The sequence below is a fragment of the Corapipo altera genome, unplaced genomic scaffold (assembly GCF_003945725.1).
Source record: "Corapipo altera isolate COAL_440 unplaced genomic scaffold, ASM394572v1 55, whole genome shotgun sequence".
In the NCBI taxonomy this organism is placed as follows: domain Eukaryota; kingdom Metazoa; phylum Chordata; class Aves; order Passeriformes; family Pipridae; genus Corapipo; species Corapipo altera.
In genome coordinates this window covers 10,389,298-10,412,614 of record NW_020884882.1, presented here as the reverse complement: position 1 = coordinate 10,412,614, position 23,317 = coordinate 10,389,298, and the positions used below count along the sequence as shown (strand labels likewise).

Genomic DNA, 23,317 nt, shown 5'->3' with positions numbered 1-23,317 from the left:
AGGTTCCTCACCGGTTCCATCGAGGTCTTTGCTCTGGCAGGCAGTGACATTGGCATGCAGCTTCTGCTCCCCACGCATGGCTGACCCTAGGAAGACCATCCCCATCCATGCATGTCTGAGAGGTTGGCTTGCTGCTGGTTTGTCTCTGTGCAATCTCGGGCCTGGTGAGAGAGCTGTGGCTGTTGAATTAAACCTGTGGAGAGGTGCGAGGCCATCACTGAAAACAATTAACACTGTTTTTCTTCAAGAAACCCACCAACCGCACTTCTGCTTGTTATGGAGATGTTTAGGCCTTTGATAGAAGCTGCTGGAGCAGTGGAGCTCCCCTCAACACCAAGAGTCATGCCTCTTCGGAGTGGAGCATCACCAGTTAACCAATTAACTTGATCTTCTTTCAAATCACCCATTGCAGTGCTGTAAGGAAGAGAATAATGGCCTCTGTTCACCTACGCTTGGATTTCACATGCTTCTTTACTTGCTTTACCGTGGTTTTGTCCTGATTATGGTGTAAAAAAAAACCAGACTGACCTCAAAATTTGAGTTTAACTGCAAAGAACTCCCAGTGTTCTTACTGTGCCATTGGGATGTTGGTGATAGCACTGCGTTGACTTGGCTGGAGGAGCTGTGAGCCCGTGGTAAGCCTGCTCTGTCCACTCTGTGTGCTGCTGGGCAGTTCTTATTCTCCCTACAGGACATTCCATGCAAGGTCCCACGGAGTTTTACCTCATCACACCTCTTCTTATTTTCGAAAGTGGACCTGGAGGTGCCAGGGAAGACTTACCCAGACACAGAGGATAACTCAGCATCACTTCCTTTCTGTGGAACCAGGTTAAACAACGCAATTGTGAGCCCACTCATGGGCTGAGCCAGGCATCCCTAGGAAAACAAACAGCCTGCCTGACTCAGCCACAGCAGAAGTGATGTTTACTGGCAGAGAGCTCAGTGCTGGGAAAGGGGAAGAGCGCTTTCTGCAGAGCTTGCTGAGGGCTCCTGCCTGTCATCCACAAACTGGTAGCAGAGTCACACTCAGGGCTCTTCCTGGACTATTGGGATGAGCATTCAGCTGTTCCAGCATGGTATGGACCCCACACACACGTGGGTCTTCACTCCTTTCACTTGGACATGTATGCTGTTTCTGAGACTGCCCTTCAGCTCTTCCCAAGACTTCCCAACCCACTGCCAGCATCCAGCTCATACAGCTGGGTCCGTGCTGGAGCTGTACTGACCATGATGTGTCAGCATTCATGGAATTCCATTATATGGCACAACATGTACTGGTGGAAAGTCTTCAGAGTGCCCAGCCTAGCCAAGATATGTGAAGGAGTGAGATTAAGAGGTCCATGAAGCAGGCCACCAAGATTAAATTCTCTTGGACTTCCTGTGGTAAAAGGCAAAATTTAGCTAATGAAATGTGAACATTTTCCCTCAAAAATTCTGTTTTTCTCAAAATTTGCATTTGCCCTTAGAAAGCTGGTCCATGTTTCACCAGCCCTGACCAATCCTTGCTTTTCCCAGCTCCAAAGCTCCCGTGGCACTCCCTGCTGGTGCCTGGGACACATTTTCCTGTATTGAAGCAGTTCAGCTTGTTGAACTCAGTCAGTGGACCTCCCTGTGCTCTGCGCCCTTTCTCCATTGTCCCCTCCAGGTTTCCTAATTCCACTGAAGACATCTGTGAGGCCACGTTGCTCTACACCTCTCTGCACTGGGGACAGACACCCCATGTGTCATCACTGTCAGCTGTGTTTGCCAGGCTGGCTTGTGTGTCAGCTGGTTGGGCCAGGCAAATCTTCATCCAGAGCCAGGATCTGCCTGAAGATTTGGGAGATCTGTCTGAACACTACCTTTCATCAAACCTCAGGAGTTTTTCTGGAGCTGTGGTGAGCAGCATTTACTGCTCCCTTGGAGCCCCATTCAGCAGCAGGTGTTTTATTTCCTACCTCTTCCTGCAAATGAAGACTGCCTGGTTCTGTTGGACTCTGGATCTCTCCACCCACAGTCTGCTGCCTGTGGTCTAATGAGGTCTGAGGCTCACCACTGAACCTCTGAGCTTTTGCTCATGCTTCCCCTCTTTGCACCATGGCAGCAACCCCGAGTGTTTGCCCCTGTCCCTTGTCTCCTCCTGAGGACCAGCATCCAGTTCAGGGGAGCAGTGCTCTGGATCACTGGGTCCAGCCTCTGTTTCCTTCAGTTTAAACTCTGGGCTTGATACTTGACTCCAGTGAGATCAGTGCCAGCCTTCCTGTCAGTGTCAGTAGGGCCAAGATTTCACCCTGTAGGGAGAAATGAGTCCTTTGTATGCATTAGGTGAATATAACAATTTCAGCTGTACTTCTATCCCCATAACCAAACACAGACATCTTTCTATTGCAGAGCAATCACGACATTTCTTTATTTTTACTGTGCCTGATAGCCAAAGACTTTCGTGAAGAGAGACAAGGTGAAGAGATCATCCAAGGATATAACAAACAGGCACCGTAAAGAACTCCAGAATCAAGCATAATGCCACCAACCAAAAAGCAGACAAAAATGCCATTAAAACTGGTGAAGGCAAATATACCCCTCCCAAAAAATAACCTTCCAGAGGGCTGTCCCATCTGCATTGTTCTGTGTCTTCATTTTGAAATGTGCACTTCCAGTGATCCCAGCACTGTAGCTACTCCCTATATCTATCATTTTCCCCTCATTATTTTAATTCTTTTCTCAATCTGTTTTGGAGTTGGCCCAATAAGGATGAGCAAATCCTTCTCTATGTCTTTGAGCTCTTAATTGATATTTCTTCAACTCTTTTCAAAGCAGCTATTTTGGCATCTAGAAAAGATTTGGTGTCATCTGAGTGGTAGAAAATATATTTTAATCTTTCACAGCAGTGTTGTTTCTAAGATGTAGCATTTGGGGTAACAGATGGGGTGGCAAAGAAGTTGCCTATAGGGGCAGTGCTCTGCCTCAACTACTCTCCCGCCCGCTGCAGGAACTTTTCAATTAAACGATGAAAGATTTTGCAGCTTGATGCATTCCAGAGCTGCGTCTTAGCAATTGTTTAGCACCCAAATTTCCATGTAAATATTGACGGTTTTGCAGCATTTTGAAAAGCAATCTACAAGATTATTCTTGTTCTCATTAGCGCCGTTCCCAAAGGCAGAGGCACGTTCCGCTTCGGCTGTCCCAGGATGTTCACTGGAGCCATCCCCTCACGGGGAAGGGTGTCCTCCTTGGGAGTCCGGACACTGCACTGCACTGCAAGCTGTGTGTCACCAGGCCCTCAGGACTGACAGACAGAAATAGTCTGAGGTTTCTGGATGTGTAAAGAAACCCTGCTCTTGAGCAGAGCTCCCTTTGCTTCAGTGCCGAGGAGGTGGGCAATGTCAGAGCATGTCGCCAGTGGCACAAAATAAGGATCACAGGAAACATCCCTTTCTGATACTGCAGAGCTGCCTTTCTCCGTCTGCAGGACATTCCTACCTGCCAGATGCAAGAGTCATTTTTCAGTGTAATCCTCCATACTCTTCCGTCACATCAGTCTTCTTGCTCCTGGCTCAGTGTACAATCCCATCCCCAAAATGAGATTACTGTTTCACACTGTTTAAATAACCAAACCTTTGTCATCTCTTAAAGGTGTCTTTTTTTTTCCCTCTTCTTTTTGCTAGGCACTGTCATGAACTGGCCTAACTTTTCAGCATTTAAGTGACATTTCCCTTTAATGGTAGCATAATATGTTTTTGTTAACAGTTGCACTGAGTATATGCTGTGTTTGAGTGATGATGTTCAGACTGTATTGTTTGAGTGACCTCTCTCCTTTTTCCTTAACATAGCCTTAGGTTTGTATTCCTTTTATTAGAACAGTTGACCACTACACCTCCAAATCTGATAGCCTTTGTATTTAATAACTTATATTTAAAATCAAGTCTCTTTATTTCTAAACAGGGCTGGTTTAGTCCTGGCCAGGTCTTTGTGCTAGATGAGTATTGTGCACGTAATGGAGTGAGAGGCTGTCACAGACATCTCTGCTACCTCAGAGATTTGCTAGAGCGCGCAGAAAACGGAGCTATGATTGACCCCACCTTACTTCACTACAGCTTTGCCTTTTGTGCATCACATGTTCATGGCAACAGGTAAGGAATTCTTCTTAGCTAGCAGCACCCTGCCAGCAAGGGATGACTTTGTCAAATATAGGTTTCCTTGGATAATGCACAACAGTCCCCAATTTGTTTTCACAGGGGATGTTTGGCAGCAACACTTCTAGTGGCATAGTCGGTTTGTTTGTTTGTTTCGTTGCTTGTTTAATGTAAGCAGTAAAAATGCACACAGAGGATCCAGAAATGAAGGGTTTTAACTTTCTTGCCCAGGCACCTGCTAGATGCAGTTCTGGACAAGATAAAGTCGAAGTACGTGTGACTGTCACAGGTTGAATAAATAGAAGTAAATGATACACTGTGCTGATTTAATTGTTGTGAGAGAGGATCTGACAAACTGCAGCAGTGAAATTTCCAGCACTATCAAACTTCAGTGTTCAAAAGGGCTTTAAGCCCTTGGGCACCCATGTCTCATTTAAAGTCCATGTGACATCAGTGCAGAAATTGCTTAGACATAACTTAAAATTTTATCTTGCACTGTTTCAAAGCAGTTTCAGTTTCAGAAGAAGCCAGTTCCTTTCTCTCAAATGTGGAAAACCTTTGATGGGAGGAACTGGAGCTGTGCTTTTTCCCTCTGTTTATTTTGCTGACAGCTGTAGCATCTATTGCAACTTCTTTTTCTGCTTTTTTTTCTGTTAAGTTGTATTATATACTTTGAGATATCACTGTGTATCCTGCATATGCTGCTGGTATAAAATAATTAGGTGTTTTCATAAATGCTCTGGTAAATACCACCCCGAATTACGATATGCACTGCCCAGGTTTCACATTACAAGGCTGCCACTTGCTTTTGCAGTTACTTTCATACATCTTGTCATGGAAACCAAGTTTTTGATTCCTTAGTTTCTTTTTTAGTTCTGACTTTCCTTTGCTCATCTGTTCTTTCTTTGCCAATTGTGATATGATTTCAGTTGTTTCCTTTCAACCTAATTTCCTTTTGTTTTATTTTGAGTTTTTTCATGCTTTGTTCTTGTTTCTTTCACTTTTGCTGCTGGTCTTGCCCCCCACATTTCAATCACTCCCCTAAGAGAACTCATGGCAGAATTACTTGGTGGGTCACAGCCAAGTGCAGACGGTGAGGGGGGCAAAGCATCTCAGGCCCCTGCTGCTGAGACGGAGACAAAAAAGGATTCCAAAAAGGAGTCCAAAAAAAAGAAAGAGCCCAAATCCCAGCCGAATCCAGAGCCAAAAAGGTAAGCAAAAGCATACAGTGCACAGGAGTGTGTTGGAGAGGGCACTGGGGGCTCCTTGGTCATTGAGCACACTGGGCATTTTGCATCCCCACAGCTCAGGGAGGCCCACTGTGGCTCTGGCATTTGGGTCATACACTCTCCTGGGAGCTGGATGGAGTTTAGGCACCCAAGTCCCATAGGGGGTCAGGACCTTGAACTTTTTAGGTATGTGTAAACATGTGAGATAGCTCACATGAAATGTAGGGGATGGGACCAGGCAGCAAAACTGGCTGCCCCATTGCCCTTTGTCATCTCAACTGGTGTGGGAACAGGACCTGGCTCAAAGCCCATTTGGCCCATAACAGAGAGAAGGTCAGATGCCAGTCACAGGTCCCCCATGTACCTCTGCACAGGGTCCAGCACAGCCAGGGCTGAAGCTTCCTTTTCATCAGGGTTGGTGGCAGGAGGTATCTGACAGTACTGGCCAAGGTGACAACCTGCCATTCCCTCCCCTCGGGGCTGGAGAGTTGTGGGCTCAGGAAACGTCATGCTTTAAAACTCGTGGTATTTAGGCCCCAGTCCCATGCTGTAAAGCTGTCCAGGGCTGTGTGTGGCTGCTGCACTGTGCTGGGAGCTGCTGGGCACGACCAGAGAGGAAGCTCGGCCATGGACGGGCTATTCCAGTCTCTGAAATAGTCACATTCCATTTAAAATATTCCAAGAAAGAAATGAGGTGTCTTGCTATGACTTAACTGTCTTTAGCTGATGCTTGACTTCACATCAGAGGGTTGAAGGTTCATATTCCTTCTTGGTCACTGCTGTCTCTCTGTTGCCTGGGGATTTCAGGAGGCTCTGTGCGGGAACTGCAAGGCTGCGGCATCGCGCGTTGCCACCAAGGGCAGGCTCTGGGTGGCACCCAGCAGTTTGGTGCAGAGACCGCGGGGTGCAGCGTCTGGCTTTTGCTATCAGAAGGTCACAGAAAGGGACCACAGGGGGTCCGAGAGAACACACAACTCCGTATCTTCTGTGTCTACTATAAGAAATGTGAATATCTGAGCGGAAGAGTCACGGTTTCTTTTCAGAGAGCTGTTGAGGCCACATGCGTGGTGCGTTTGCGAGCTGGCTGGCAGAGAGCGATCGAAAGCCGGTATTTACCCGTGCAGTCCTTCCTGGCAGTTGCGACGTGTGTGTAAAGCCGCGTTCGCTTCAGCTACGTCCCTTCCTCCCACCTGCTGTGTCCATACATTGCTTGTTGCCTTATGGCTGGCCCTGCTCTCCCCAGGAAACCTATAGCTCATGGCAGAGCTGAAAGCTTTCCATGTAAAATTTGTCAAGGTGGCACACCTGCCCCAAGACCCAGCACGGCATTCAGCAGAACATCTCGGAGCGGCCATGCATTGCATTGTTGTTGGGATGCACAGTTGTCTGGGAAAGATTGAGTTACGAGACATTCTTCTGTTTAACAGAGGCTTCTTTTTCTGTTGAAACTGAAAAAGTGTTGATTTTCTTTACAAAAAAAAAGTTCCTTCACTTTTAGACAGTAAACACCCCGAACGGGTGGTTTAGCTTTCCCCAGGACGAGGTTGGCTGTCAGTCAGAATATGCCACCCAGTAATGAAGGTCGAGAAGGGAGATAATTTCATGTGGCTATCAATCTCCTGTATTAGCAGCAGACAGTGATGGAGCTGAGGTGGGCTGTCTGTTTGTATCGTGTTTGCATAAGGTCAGGCAGTGAGACAACAGTCGCTCGCAGTCAGCGGGGAAGTGCAGGCGGGCTGCGGTGCGGACGCTGAGGACAGCCTGGAGGTCAAGGCTGACAGGATGACAGGCGTCAGCATGGGCACGATGCCTCCTCGCCCGTCCGGCCCCCGCCTCGGCAGCACGGCCGCCACACCGCAGCCGGGACAGGGGCAGGACGGCTGCTGGTGGAAAAGCACCTCCAGCTTGGAGCTGACCCTGCGGCCACAGCAGGTGAAATGGTCAAAATGGGATTTTGGGGACATTCTGTAGCCCTGTTGCTTTATATGTCAGAGTTTGGTCTCCCCCCTCCTTTAGGCTCGTGTTGCTTATTCAGAGCCCTGACATGATCTCTCCATACCAAGGCTGTAAATCACTGCTGTTTGTGTGACAGTCCCCTTAATTTTTTGTTTTAATTTCATATTTTTTCCAAGTAAAAGTCGGGTTAAATGTAAATTACTTGTCCTAAGTTTCACCTCTTGCAGACACCTGACTATGTGAGGTCAGGTTGTCAGGAAGGCAAGGATCAACAAGAGAAATATCCACATGGTTTTCTGTTCCCCAGGTACTTGCTCTTCACTAAGACTGAGGAACTCGATGCTTTTTAACTATTGTGGTCACTAGTGAGTTGGTAACGGAGTCTTGTCCGCTGGGTATCACTGGATGCCTTTTGTAAAGTCCTACTGTTATGAAAGATGATGTGATTTCTGATATATTTACCTAGGTGACAGGTGAGAAAGGCACAGTGTTATCCAGTCATCTGACAACATACATTGTGTCTTTGTTGATGTCTCTGCATTTGGTATCACCACTATAGTACTGAGGTTGTTGCTTTCCTTTATCAGTAGTTCTTAAAAACTAGCAAAGGCAAGAGCAGGAATGGTTTTGAGAAGACACTGTGATTTGGGGTAAAATTGTGGGTGGTTTTACATGACCACTGAGGTCTTTCCCTGCCTTCTCTTTCCGTGTTTTCGCTGTCCTCATGTCGGAGAGCTACGACTACTGCCAGCATTGTTTGACACACAGAGAAGGGATGTGTCAGAGGAGCTTTGCTGCTTCCCTGTCTGTACATGGGAGAGCCATTGCAGAGCAGAAAGTTGAGCTCAGCTTTTCCAGGTCAAAAGCTAGTGCCTAAACCTTGAGCAGTGGTTCCTGCCCCTTGCAGTCGCTTTCAGGAGTGGTCTTGTTTCTCTTGTGCATTTTTTTGATTTAGGCATATAATAATATTGTTTTTCAACTTTAAAGTTGGCACCGTAAAAGACTCTTTTTGTGCTTGTTAATCCCAAACTTTTAAAAATAAGACTTAAATATTGATTGTGTGCATGCTTAGCATTAGCAGACATGGAACTTATCAAAATCAGGGTGCTGGACTGAATCCTCTCCAGTCTAGTAACAACTGAACACCATAATTTTCTACAAGTTCAATGATGATTTACCCAAGGTCCAAGCAGCTCTGTTAATTGATTTGGTATATTAGTGACTTCCCTTTTTTCTGTAAACTGTATTTTATGGCCTCAAACTTGTTTTCAAGAAGTAACTCTTTCATTAGCTAATGGTAACATTTCATTAGTGTTTTTATAGCACAAATAATGCGAGTGTCATAAACCTTGAGGACTTGAAAACTGCATGACATACCTCTAATTTTTTCCATTGTATTCTAATTGCATATCTGACTGTTTCACATAAAGGCAAGGTTTCTACACAGCCAGTTGAAACAAAAGAAATCCAGGATTGTTTTGGTCCCTTCAGTAGTAAATATGTGAACACTTTGTCATGATACTTTCGTGTGCATCCCTAGGACTTTGTGTTGAGTTTCCAGGTCTCATTCAGATGCACTGCCCTGGCTGCAGGGAGGCAGGTTGGATCTGGCAGGGTGTGATGCTGTACCCTTTCGTTGGGTGCCAGCTCCATGTCCCATCCAACCCCGTGATGAGTCCGTGGTGACACAACACACGCTACGACTGTCTCTCGGATGGGATCCGGCGCCTGTGCTGAAGGGCAGTGGGTTGCCAGCCACCAACAGATCACCAGCTCCACGGCTGACGTGATTCATTACAATGGGTGTAGGATGGCAGGGCTCAGAAACCATCCGGTGCAGCCGCGGTGCGTCAGGGGTGCAGATCGCACATGAGAAGCGATGAGCCGTGACTTGGCTCAGTGCTGCGGTGGTGGAGGAGAGCCCGAGTGAAATGAAGGCAGGAGTTGGGAGATGAAATGGCTCCCATGCTCGGCAGCATCTCACTGGGGAAGCACCCAGGAGCTCTGGGATGAACAAAGGGCTCCCGACCGACATTTCCTGCGCCGTGTGAATCCCCAGAAGGAGAAGGGAGCCGGGGAAAATTGATTTTTGCTGAATACACTTTTTTCCTGGGGATCTAGACAAGTGGGCTCTTTCAGGTCCAATTTGCTGGGGGAGATATGGGAGGCAGCAGGCAGGCAGCTGTGATCCTGCCCACATCCCCAGAGCTCTGCCCCGTGCAACCGGTGGGACTTTGCGCAGGCAAGTCTTCCTGCGAGGGATCCTGAGAAAGCCTATCCTGACACATGCCGTCCAAGGCACTAATCATTGATGTTTACTGTATAGCTCATATGTGCTGCACCTGGCAACCAGCAAGGGAGCTGAAGGCAGCACGTGTTTTATATTTGAGTTGTTACTTAAAAAATCAAATTATTTGCATCAGTTTTTGACATTGTTTTTTTTCCCTTGGCTCTGCATGCCAGGGCTCACAGTGCGTGCAAAGATCTGTTTGCTACGTGTAAGCAATATTTTCCCCAGTAAAAAAAAAAGTGTAGACAAGTTAAACATAAAAGGTGTAAAAGATGATATGTCTTTTCATTTAGAAGCCGCCATGGTATTTCATAGAGGCTTATGTCAAAGAGATGAACGTGATGGAGCTATACTGTATATTTATAATTGCATACAAATGCATGCTATTGCTTCATATATTAGTCTTTGTTAAAAAATCATTTTGATATATTTGTTTTAGCAGCATAACTAGCCCTGGGGGCACTGGGTATAATTAGAAAAGGGCATGGGGGGAGGCGGGACTTGTAGAATAAAGCAGTGGCCTTAGGATCACAGGTCCTAATTATAATTTATAATTAACGCTGGAATTTGCACAAACCATCTAAGCTAAACAAGGACTATCATTTTTGCCGTTTAAATTGCAACCCTTTTTTTTTAATATCACCACCTGCTTTGTTGATGTTGTTGTTTTTGTGCCTTAAAACTTAAAAACATGGAGGGATTAGGAAAGTGGCATTTAAAACTTTTCATATGAAATATTTACAGTGGGAATTTACTAGTTTAGAGCCAACACAGTGAATCTGCAGCAGAAGGAGTGATCTGAAACTTGTTTACTTATAATTAAAAATCTCGTTAGTTATTTTTCTTGCCTTTTTTGCCCTTCTGCTTCCCTCTCTGCCCACAACTTCTGCCGTACACCTCAAGTATCCATGAGCAGGAGCTATAGAGAATTGGATGAAATTGTGTCTCCACACAGATGGAGACATTAATGTTGTTTGTCAGCCTGAATTCGTAGACCCAAACCCGTTTTGTCCCTTATGTGTTTGTATATACCATCTACATCAAAAACTTTTTTTTCCACCCCTTTGCTCTCCTCTCACTTCTCATCACTGCTTCAGTGCAGTGGTGATGTGTTTGTGAACTGTGTGTGAGAACACGAGTTCCTGTAGCTGTGTTTTAGGTGTCCTTGCTGCAGAGATGCTGTTTGCTGGAGGAGTCAGTGCTTCTGTCCATGAGATCAAATAGCAAGTATCAAAGTTGAGCTGGAGACCTTTGCTGAAAACAAAATTGCCAGTAAGCATCAGAACGAGCTGGTGCGACTTGAGCTTCTCTTGAGGATTTTTTTTCAGCCCCATCAGCCATGTACTGGAATTGTCTCTAGCACAGAAGTGAATCTTAAATTATAGCAATGCTAAGCTATATTCCCTTTGTGTTCTTGCAAAAAGGAAAATAAATATGTTCCCTCAGAAAGATTACATTTTCAAAGTATATTTGACTTGAATATTTAATTAGGTTTCAAAATTATCGAGCTAATAAATTAAGTGCAAGGCTTTGGGTAGTGTTTTTCCAGTTCTATCTATATCCTGCATTTGTCACTAATTAGTGAGTTCCTAATGCTTCAGCTTCTGGGAAGATGAGCAACAAAGATTAACATAACTAGTAAATCTGAAGATGTGCAGCTGGGTTATAGTATTTGAAATTTGACAAAAACATCGGAAGTATTATTATTTGTGACATGGCTCAAGATGGGGGATTGTGAGGAAAGCAAAGATGACAGAACTGGTGCTAACCACTGTGACAACAACTTGAAAAGCAGCCGACATGACATCTTTCCTATCATGCTGCCGAAAATGTCAACTTTGTGAAGGACAGTGAGAAAATGGTTTGCCGAAAATTTGAAAGGTAGATTCAAGAGATGCTCATCATGTCAGATGCAATATAGTCCACAGCTGGGTGAGAAAGGGAGTCCTTGCCACGGTGATGGCTCTCACTTGGCAGGCCCTTCCAGACATCCACGCTGCTCCAAAAATGGCTACAGCTGACCTGTAGATTGTCTCAAGTTTGCATGATACACAAGAGCAGCATGTGTTTACACTGCACAGTACACCCTGCATGGAGGGAACAGTGGCTGGAGCCACTGGGTTTGTGTCCTCCCGGCTCACACAGATCCCAAGGACGGCAAAGACAAGGGGTTAAGCCTCCATGGTCTACACGCGGCTTGGTGGTTTGTTTGTCATCCCTTGGGGTGTTGTGACTTGAGCAAGAGATGCTTTGGCCAGGGGCTTTGTCACCAGAGCCCACCCCTCATCTTCATGTGGGTCAGTGATGCTTCCAGAGCCACCACTGCCCAGCCGGGGCACAGCTGATGCTGCCACGTCAGCCCGTCCCGGGTGTCCACCACGAGTCGTTACAAGGCGAGCGCTTCGAATACAGTGAGAAGCTGAGAGTCCTGTGAAAGGGCTGCGACCCAACCCGAGCTGTCAGATCCGACCATTAAATCTCACCAGTTGAGGTTATTGACCCAGCAAAGGGTAACACAATTTTCCAGTCCCTCAGCAAATCACTGCCAGGGCAGGCGGCTTTCCCTCCCTCGTTTGTCAGCGCTGAGACAATTAACCCAGTGACACTCTGAGCTGTTGTGGGTACAGGGGGAGGACCGAATGCCAAAAGTCAAACAACTCTGCCCCTTAATGTACGGCATTTATTGTAGTCTGCCTTGAATTATCTCTCTCTGCTTGGGAGCAAACCAGGCACTGTGAGGTGCACAGCATCACAAAAGGCATGGACATCTCTATCTGAATATTAAATATTTTATGGAACTTTGGAATAAATTATATTAAGCATGTTAAGACATTAATTTTTGCTCAATATCTAATTTGGTTTTTTTGTGGCTTGCTCATTTCTTCAAAATAACTAGTACTAATTAGGTACTAATGAGACCAGATCCATACTTCCAAAATTGTTTATGAAATGTGTTCCCCAACTGAGACATTTTATCCAAGTTTCAGCCTAAATCTTTTCTCCTATTTTTTTCCTTAATACACAAATGAATTTGGCAAATAATCAAAGATTCTGATTAAATGCTGTTTAACTTTAAATACATGCCCTGGTATTCAAGTCTTTTTCTGTGTCCATGTTGCAAGTTTTATTTAATGTATATTTAGCTATAAAATTTTGCAGTAAATATCATGTACGGTTTGCAAGTTCCTCTTCCCAAATGTTTTAATGGTTTATTCACCTGTGTTGGAATATCAGAGTTCATATTTATGATATTAAGAGCTTACGAAATGCAGGGTCAGGGAGAAGTGATGGCACAGATTTTATAGCTTTTAAATTTTTATAGGTTTTTGTTGTTTTTTTTTAAGTTTAGGGCCTTTGATTCTTTAAGAGGAAAATAAAGCCAACCAATTAACCCCTGACAGGAGGTTCATTAGAAGCTTTGTAATCCCTTGCCAAGTCTTTTGTAAAGCCAAACCAGTCTAGTACTGCGGATTTATGCAGCTTAAGCTGAACACTGGAGGAGGCCTTTAAGTAAGAACATTGTTCAATTTTAAGACGTCTTACATTACCTAAAGAGTGCCTGTGCCAGCAGAGTTGCCCAGGAGTACACAAATCCATAGACTTTGCTCTCTGCAATGGGAAGCAGTGCTGATGATTGTCTGTCTGGCAATGGATGGATTATACTTACTCTTGCCTGGGATGCTGCTGCGCCGCAGATTTTGCCGTGTGGCTGTCGGGGAGAAGGAGGGGATTGCTGCTCTCTGCTTTTGGGTGGGTTGGCATCAGCAGAGGTACAGGGTGGAAGAGCACAGGGACCACCACATCATCCAGCCCCAGGAGAGCCTCAGCAGGGACTGCCTGCATGATGTGCTCTGTGAAACATGAGAAACACCCTAAGGCAGCAGGACCTGGGTGTCTCTCTACACACTCCTGTGCACTCCTCAAATACAGGAGTATCAAATAGTCTGAGAAAATCTGTGATAAATTCTATAATGTGCTTGTTTTTTGTAAATTAAATTACCAAAAAGGCACTGCATTTTCAATGCAAAATGCATGTCACTCTCTGGGCACATTTCGGCAGAATATATTGAAGATGGTTCACTTCAAGAAATCACTATAATGGGGTGATTCAGCGGTTAAGAAGGAGTGCAGAATTTTCTATTCTGTTTATATATATGTCTTGTTGTTGATATTCTTTTATACTGTGAATTGTGTTAAATTAGTAGCTGAATTTTTCTGCAGAAATTCAGTCTCTGTTTTGCCGGCAATGGGCCCGATCCTGCAGCGAGAGCTGGCATTGCACTCCGTACATATACCTGTATTTACAGGGAAATCTGCTTTTCCCAACTTCTTTAATAAGGAAAATAAGGGGGAAGGGGGGACTTCCACATCTAGATTATCACTCTGAGAGAGGATGTTTGTTTATTTTTTATACCTTGGCAGCAGTTCTGCTGCAACCACCCATGTCTTGGCGTGGCACATCCCCTGTCCAGGGTCTCACAGTTGATGAAGTCCCTTTTGGGAAGGGGCAGTGTGCTGTGGGGATGAGGTACCAGGGTGCTGAGGTGGAACCCGAATCACTGTGACATTTCTCCTCCAGGCCTGACGGGATAGGAACTGTGACCGTGGACGAGAAAGAGCGCTTTGAAGAGATCAAGGAGCGGCTTCGTGTGCTTCTGGAGAACCAGATCACACATTTCAGGTAAAGGCAGAGAGCCCAGGCTGGATGTGAGAGGACTGATTTCCTCCCAGCTCCCTGCCATAAGCAGCAAAGCCAAAAGGCAGGTTTTGAATGCATACAGGAATTTTGCATAAGTGACACAGACCTACACAGGGCAGTGCAGCATGTTTATAGCTGGAGTGTGATTTTAAATATATATCCTTTAAAGGATATCTCAAACCATCTTGCTCTCATAGGCATGGTAAAGCTGTGGATTTTTTCTAAAATATAACAACAAAAAAATCCCTTATCCTCTTATATCTCTGTTCCTCTCAGTTATTACCCACTTACTTTCCCTTCTCCCTGGTATTGACAGGCAGGGCTTTCTGCAAGGATGTCACAGTATGGGAAGGATGGATGCTCCCCCACAAAAAAGGATGAATGACTCCCACTACACCGGTCAGGTCAGGCAGATTGTGCACGTTCACACACAGATCAGCAATGTGAATTACCTACAGCCTGGAGCATCTCCAGGTCTCCAGCTGGAAGTTAATGTCCTTTCCAGAGAAGCTTTCCCCCCCCCATTTTTACAAGAAGATGCTATTTAGCTCTTTCCTAGGAGATATAAAAACTCTCCAGGTGACACCTAGATTTAAGAAACTGCTGCAACTATCAACTTACAGCTAAGCTATATTCTGGTTTGCTGCTTTAGTGTCCCCAGCAAACCCTTTCAGAAAGTTACTCTGTAGAAAGACTGCTCATTCCAGGCAGATGGACTAGGGAATTTCTTGGGCATATTTAGGAAAGCATCTTTATAGCTCAGGAAAGGCTTGTTCACATGCACCTGGTCTGGTGTTGACATGATGTGTTTTTTCTAGGTACTGCTTTCCATTTGGCCGTCCCGAGGGTGCACTGAAAGCCACTCTGTCGCTGCTGGAAAGGGTAAGCATAATGACAGCAGAGAGTCATTCAAATTACCTTTATTCATGTACCTTTCCATCTAGAAGAGCTTGAGGAGCTGTTGGCTTTGCATAGGACATACAATTAATAATAGTTAACATTGAAGTGTGGGTATTTAGGTGTCTCTCATTCTTCTGCTTGAAGGCAGGTGTGTAGCCTGGCCACTAAGGGCAGCAGAACCTGCGTCTGTGTTGATATGTGAGGGTGGAGGATCTCCCTGGAAAGGAGCCACCCCACAGATCCTTGTCAGCAATGCCTGGCTGCTGCCCAGTGAAATTCCCATCTTCAGACAGACTTGTTCCCCCTGGATCTATGAAACCTGCTCACCATCATGCTCCCAATCCCTATTCCAGCCTTCCCGCTGCTCTGGCATCCTTCTCACCTCTGCTAACGTGCAGTATGGCCAAGCTCAGACCCAAACCCAAGTCAGTGAGCAGAGCCTGGGAAGAGTAAAACATTGCCTGGCACTGGGCAAGCTGTTATGGATCTTAGTGTCACGCCCTAAAAAAATCATCAGCACAGATGTCAGGGCGTGCCATAGGGTGTAGATACAGAAGGGAAATAATACAGGAGGGGTAGGTCCCACGTCTTAGGCTGGCCAAGGTGACCTTTTAGTAGGTCCTGCCTATTGTACACATGCCCCGAGAGCCACACAGCACTAGCATAGGGATATGGATGAATGTGCTGGGCTTGGAGAAAAGCAGTTCCGTGTGCCCGATGCCACAACAAATCAGATTTTCTTGTGTCAAGGTTCTGATGAAAGACATAGTTACTCCGGTCCCTCAAGAGGAGGTAAAAACAGTCATCCGTAAATGCTTGGAGCAAGCAGCTCTAGTCAATTATACTCGACTATCAGAGTATGCCAAAATTGAAGGTAAGGCTCTTTCTTTGCGAAATTACAATTTTTCTTATGTTTCTAGGTGGCAACTGTGGCTGGGAGCTATTTAAAAGAAGCTCATTTGCTATTTATTCTCTTGTCAATGAAAGTGTTGTGATTCAGAATAATTTTTGTGATGTTGGCTTCAGAAGCAGTTAAGAATGGAAGCTATGCAAAACGTTTCTTTTTCTGGAAAAGAGAGAGGAAACAGTTAACAAGAACTGCAGCTTTTTTTCCGTGATCGTTAGTGCATTTGGCCAGTGGTGTAGTATTCAGACTCACAGTCGAGGTTTTAAAAAACAAATTGAGAAATACTTGGGATGTCATCTTTGCAGCTGAAGGTATAGTGCAGCTAATTGCTTGTGACAGTTCAGGAAACGAATGAAAAATAAAAAGCTGAAAAACTGTTTAAATGTATGTTTAATTGTTTGTAGCCAATTTAAAATGTCTTTTTTTCTGGGAGTGTTTCATTGTCTTTGCAGTTTGCTTAACTGTCATTGATCAGCGATCCCATACTTGCATCAGATTTCTTTCTTGTCACTCTAAATCTGGCATAGCTGATATTATTGACCTTTTAAGTTATGGGAGAATAATAACCAGTGACCAGAGACACATGTAGCCATCAAAAAGACATTTTAAAGTTTGCTGGAGGATATGTGTTACTGAAGCTCTGCGATACAGTCGTTCTTTACATGTTTTCAGTTTATGTTGGTACCCTGTTGGCTGCTGTTCCCAAGTTGAAACTCCCACCCAACTTTTTCCAAGTTCCCAATTGCTTAAACCTGTGTGTTCCAGATGAATGGTATGTTCTGCTCTACGCTCTGGGTTTCTGTCATGTGTGATGTGAAGCTTTCCCACAGCCAAGATTATTGTTGTATGCCTATAGGACAATATTGAGAGGAGGAAAAAAAAACCCTAAAACTCCCTCTGATTTGTTCTTAGTTCTTGTTTACATGAAAAATTGGGTTGTTATTATATGGCAAATTGTCCAGGTTCTGTACATGACATGTCCTCTCTTTTTCCATTTTTTTTTTCTGTCTAATGATGCAAATTGTGTACCAGTGGTAATGAATTCATTGTTATGCATCCAGTGAGAAACACTTAAGAATTGGGCACTAAAAGGATGTTTATCAACTCTTGACTTGGTAATGAGTGACAAAAATAGAGAAGGAACGAAGGTTTCATAAGCACTGTATTATCAGGCAATTTATCAAAGTACTCAACTTCACAGGATATTTTAATTGGTGTATTCTGTAAAATGCAATGTTTAAATATACTTGGCAAGGATGGAGGACTGAGAATCAAAAGCAGCTTTTCTGTTGATGGATGCTTTCTACCCAGGGCTGGCTCCCTTAGGTTCTCTGTGTAAATATCACTAACTCGTTGGTAAGATTTGCTCTCTTCTTTCAGATAAATCTATGCAAAAACAAACTTTATGATCTGTAAGTAAAAATGCATTCATTTCCAAAGTAGAACAGTTAGTGTGTACTTTTCCTTTTGTGCCTCAATTCTTCTTGGTTGTGTTAATTATCTACCCTCTTTTTTGCACTGTGACTTTTAGGTCTGGGAATACTTTGAAGCAACAAACCTATTTTTTTTCCAGCTGCCTTTTCAGGGAAATAGTTCATTCCACACTATCTGCTCTCTTCTGCTTTTCTCCTCCTTTATCTGTGATTGGCCACAGCCACTTTTTGATGCTATTTCTACAAAAGTGGTTGTAACACCAATTTCCAAGCATGCTGGGATTGTTAATTCGAACAACCCAACATCCGCCAGCTGCATGCATCAGGTTTTCTCTCATGAGCATAGTCCACTAGATGTTCAAATGCTTCCTTAGAAGAGCAAATGCCACGTTTCTCTTGGTGAGACACGTTCCTGCACGCCGTACATGGCTTTGAAATCTTGCTTTTGAAAGCTGACATTTGAATAGCCACATGTTGAAGGGACTTTTGTCAGAGATGAAGAACCAAATCAGTGGCAGCAGTACTTGAGGCTATGCTTATGAAGAAATACCTGTGAAAGCCTTAGATACTGAAGGCTGAAATCCTTAGTATCTTGGAGCCTTAAACCAATGAAATTCTATTTCCCTCTATTCATGATGTTTTGATCATTATATTCTGCAAACAGTTCAGAGCAAACCTTTAGAGTCATGGTCACAGCCTCTCTTGTGACTCATGGGCATGCTGAATGGTTAATCCAGTAGATCTCAAATTTTAACCCTCCTTTTTTTTTTTTTTTTTTTTTCCTTCTTTTTATCCTGTATGTTTCCCAAAATACTCTATGGCTACTTTCCTTTTAACCTGATATGAAGTTTTCCTCTGACCTATAGCCTATAACCTCTTTACTTCTGACCTAAGCCTCTTGCATGCCCAAATCCTCTTTTATAGGGAAAAAGAGAGAAATGTATGAGCATCCTGTCTTCTGCTTGGCCTCTCAAGTGATGGATTTAACCATTCGTGAGTACCTACCACCCTCCTCTCCATGCTGTCCTCGCTCTCTCTGTTCTCATTACCTCAAGAAAGTCCAGATCCAAACCAACTCACTCTCCTTGCTTCAAGTCTTTTAGCATTGGCTTGTCTGTTGCTTCTGTCTGTGAAACCCAGTGTGAGAAGTCCAGTCACTTTTTATCAGCCTAAACCAGGTTAGACAATTAACCCATCTGTTTGTGACAAACTCAGACCGTCTGTAAGTTTTTTCAGTTCTTCTTTATGTCCGTGACCTGAATGCATTTTTACTTTGCTTCTGTGTAACCCCAATTTGTAAAGTGCTTGTCACTGGTACACAATCAAAAGGTAGCAGCTACATCGGGGAGAAGTGAGCTAGAGGTCAGATAAAGGACACTTGGAAAAAGCCATCCCTTTGCCTGCGTATAAGATCTTCACCCAATCCTGTGTTTAAGATCGTTTAAGGCTGTCCTTTCTCTGTACATCAGATCTTAATGTCTCCTGTCTGTTAGCTCTCGAGCGGAAGGATGCACTTTACTTGCTCTCCTCCTCGATTTTTTTACTTACTCCTTTGCACCGAGCTCTGGAGGGGACATCCCGACCCCGCTGTCACTCGGAGATCCCCTCTGTGTCCTCAGAGCTCGCCCTCTCTGGTTTTCTATTTGTGCAGCGTTTTCTCTCACCTCCGTGAAAGGAGCTTCCTTTGGTAACCCCACGCTTGGGGGGTGGGGGGCGAGACGGGGCGACTTTTCTTCTTTTCAAATGTCATATATCACGCATAACTGGGGGGCTGTGCGGTCCACTTGCTCATTAATCCTGCATATCTGTTCTTGTTTCTCTCTTTTCTCTCCTTGTTGCTTTCTCTCTTTCATATAGAGAATCAAAAGGATGCAGGTGAACAATTGTATATGCATTATAAATTGTTAGGACTGTTGAGTTATATTTATTTTGTTTTCTATTTTCATAGCTCCTTAAGATATGTACTCCTTCAGGCTGAAAATGGAGATGCATTGATACTTAAGGAGTTAATTTGTGCTGTCTACATAATCTCCTTTTCCTCCTTCCATAGACTAGAGCGTAGTTTAGAAGTACCCTATAGATTAGAAGTACCCTATAGAGATGTAGTATCTTCTTAGGAGACAGTTGTAGAGGAGAATCTAGTCTTTGTAAAGAGAAAGTTTCTTGTTTTCCAAAAGAACTGCAGCTCATTTGGGGTGAAAAAATGTTGGTGATTTGGCCATTAATTTTCCACACCTAACAAACACATTTATAACTAAACTAACGTTCATTTTTGGTTTCCATACCTTCTGTTTTATGCCCTTATGAGAGGACTGGGTTTTTCTTTATTTCTATTTTTTGTTAGTGTGTAACAAACAATCCAGTGGGACAGAAGTTGTGTTTGTCTCTCGTTTATAACCTGTGGTGACATGTAACAAGGCGAAGGCTCAGCTCAAGTGCCCGTCTCTGCAGAAGGGATGGTGGAGCTCTGCAGCCCCTGGTCTCGTTTCTGTTGTATCCCAGAGTCCTAGTTCCAAAGTCCTTGAAACCTGAACTGTTCATTATTTTTGTGAGTAGATTGTTCTGTTTTGTGGGGGAAAAAAAAAAAAAAAGGATCAGGTTGTTTTCAGCTCTGTTTGCAAAGGGAAGTTGCTTCAGGAGAGCAGTACAAGAAGCTGGGCCAGGTTCTGGCTTCCCCAGACCTCCTCATCTCAAATTTGGCCCATAATCTATTGCATGACATTAAAATTAATTGTGAATAAAAATCAATATTTAGAAAATGGAAAATAATTTTTCCTTGCAGCTATAAAAGGTGCAAATAAACAAAGAGCAAATAGAACAATCCCAATTATTACCATTAACTGCAGCAGTTAAAGTCAGCGCAGGCTGTTGTGCATTAAGCACAATAAATGCACTAAGCATCATTCTTGCTGCAATGGCCCATTGCATGCCTACGTTTTAGAAATTCAGAAGGATATTCCTACAGCCCACTTCATTTAAAAATAAACTTGCTTCTTTATGCTTGGAGCGAGTGACAGGGCACAGGGAGTTGTGACTCTGCTGCTTTGTGCCCACAAATCTCCCTTTGTCTTATATGAAAAATTTTCAGGCAAGGTCAGCAGGACTCAACTTGAAACCAGTTCCTCAGCTTAAGTGGAGTCAAAAGTGACTGGGGTTTGGCCTGACTTTTTATTTATTTTGCCAGAAGCAAGAATAAAAATAAGATACTGAAAACAACTTCTTCTTAAACACACAAATGTCACCCTTTGATGTCCTTTCTCCTGAGAAGTGTGTAGTCTCTTGCCGTGCTTTAAAATTTTGAAATAGAACATTAAACAGGAAACTATGTTAAAAGAATTAAAAATTAATTACTTGCTTTAATTATTGATTAGACAAAACTACTAACAGATTAATAAGTGTAACCTTTTAATAAGTGTTTGTCTATTTATATAAGTCGGGAATCCACAATTCCTTTGGAAGAGAATAACTTCTCCATCCCTTGTGCACGGGGTTTGTGAAATGTGCTGCACTGTGTTGGAGTGCTGTGGCACCAAAGGATCCCATGAACACGAGTGCAACCTTGCACTGGTGGAGTTGGGTACAGGCAGCTCTAGAGATGGTGCCAGCCAAGGCAATAGTTGTAAGCTTGACAACTGATTGGTTTGATGTGAGACTGGGCTGGGTTTTTTTTTTAGTTTTCAGACCAAATATTTCTCATATTGCAATTTGGGTTTGGTCTCTGTAAAGAGAGGCTTCTCGTGGTAGTGCTGAATTGGGGCACACAGATGAGAAACAAAGATAGGTCTCGCCTCGGTGCTTAGTGCCAGGGTGGCAGAGCAGTGGGATGTCTCCTGGAAAGCAGAGGGACCCACAGAACTCCTATTGCACTGTCAGCAAGGGAAATCATCTACTCTATCCAAACATGTCAGGTTTTTGCTTCTCTGGCAGCCATTCCATCCCCTTGCAAGGAAGCAGGGCTCCTGAGGCACCACATCTCACCACGCTGGTGAGCACTGTCCTCCCAGGACAGACTGACGGGGAAGCCAGACTTCCCCTGAAAACAGGTGGTGATGCCGAGGTGGGTGTGAGGCTGAAACCCAGTCAGTGTGGGGGGCAGTGCTGCCCACGGAGCAGCAAGGGGCAGCTGCAGTGGCTGTGCAGAGGCAGACATCTCTCAGGTGCCTGTGCCAGGCTGGGGACCCGGGTGCACCCCCAGGAGAGGGACTGAGCACAGTCTTGGGCTGCATCAGCCCCAGCTGGCACCAGCCATGGAGCATCTTGCACGTACAGTCGCTCCAGCAGGCGTGGAAGGCGTCCTCCGCCGAGGAAGCAGGAGCAGGAGAGGTTGGTTTTAGACTAGAGCGATACAGCAGGTTGTTAAGAAGCAGTGGTATTTTTCAAGGCGCTCGTACTGGCCCTTGTCACAGTCCCATGCTCACTTTACGTCACTCGCCTTCCCTATTTCTGGATCCCAGCCTGGGAAGCTCTGTGCACATATTCGTAACTCTCAGCTGAGGAGCTGAGCTGCCTGACAATTAATCAGGTCCGAGACAAGGAGGGGTCCTGTATGATTTGTCAGCCCAGCCCCTGCTGGGCAATCCCTCCAGCATTTGTAGTAAACCCCAAAGCTTAAAAAGAACATAAAATTATATTCCTCAGATAAATACCGATGCAAAATGTATGAAAACATCCATCTTTTTGTGTGAGGGTATAGGCTGAAGTCATTAATAAATCCTACACTTTCACTCAGACATGACAACCTGTATTCATGTGCTGCCGAAATGCTGCTTTATTTGTTTCATTCCTTGAAGTGGCATTCAGTTGTGTTTAATGAAGAATTGTTATGCAGCTTCTGAGATTTCCTCTTGCCCTTTCAAAGGCAGTGTTTAGAGCAGTACAAAGTTATTACAAGAGGTTCAGAAATCCGAACATCTACATTCTGACATTATGTTTCTACAAGTCTCTCACCAGCTGTGGAGCAACTTGCTGCCTGAGGCATGATACACAATTCAGATAGGCACAGATTCTTCACTAGACTCAGTAATGATCAGAAAATCAGGAGATCAGTTCACTTTGCAGTATGTTGAGATTTTGAGGTGAACTGGAGTCTCCATTTTTTTCATGATTTTTTTTCTTCCCTTTAAGATAACACATCTAATTTTGAAAGAAAGAATATTGTTACTGAAATCCCTTTCAGATATATGCAAATTCATTTTATGAATGTAATGAAAGGCTGTTTTGCCTTGTCCATTATGGCTAAATCCGTTATTCTTTACAATTGTCTTGATAACAGCAGCTTTTTATATCATTTTGATGATTGGCTTGCAAATGAATGCACACATAACAGATACTAAGGCTGTTAGCAAGGGTCATATAGTTTTAATTATTCCAAGGAAATCCTTAAATCAGTGGCTACAAAAATACAAATTATAAAAAATACAAAACCTCAATAATACTCTTCTATTGCAAGTGTATCTCTTACTGTTGTTGATGTAACCCATGTAGCAGAAGTCATGGTGCTGAGTGAGAAACGTAGTTTGAAAATCTTTCAGTCTGTAAAGTCACACACAATGAATTGTGTGCAAAAACACACCCAAAGTAGCTCATATTTAACAATGTACCTGTTATACTCATTGCAGGCTGAAGCTTATTGCAAGCACAAACCCAGAATTTGCCAAGTAATTTGAGCTTCTGCAAGTATTTTATTCGCCAGTATCACAGAGAAGCATAAAAACCTTTGGCAGAAATTTGTCCAGGAAAGCACTTTGTCAGGTTGTTGGTAAGGAAGAAGCTGCTCCTGCCTCTGATTTCA

General features: G+C 44.1%; 1 protein-coding gene across 12 annotated transcripts in view; it reads left to right on the top strand.

The window, feature by feature from the left end:
- The window catches only part of CADPS (calcium dependent secretion activator), a 170,344-nt gene that overhangs the window by 85,005 nt on the left and 62,022 nt on the right, over positions 1-23,317 (top strand). For 5 of the 12 annotated variants that reach the window (XM_027640317.1, XM_027640315.1, XM_027640316.1 and 2 more), the window contains exons 12-15: positions 3,922-4,109; positions 14,167-14,268; positions 15,105-15,168; positions 15,937-16,060. In XM_027640317.1, the coding sequence (XP_027496118.1) occupies positions 3,922-4,109; positions 14,167-14,268; positions 15,105-15,168; positions 15,937-16,060 (478 nt within the window). Of the gene's footprint in view, positions 1-3,921; positions 4,110-14,166; positions 14,269-15,104; positions 15,169-15,936; positions 16,061-18,450; positions 18,520-19,383; positions 19,402-23,317 lie in introns of all 12 variants that reach the window. The other 7 variants (XM_027640313.1, XM_027640309.1, XM_027640310.1 and 4 more) reach the window with 3 other exon arrangements.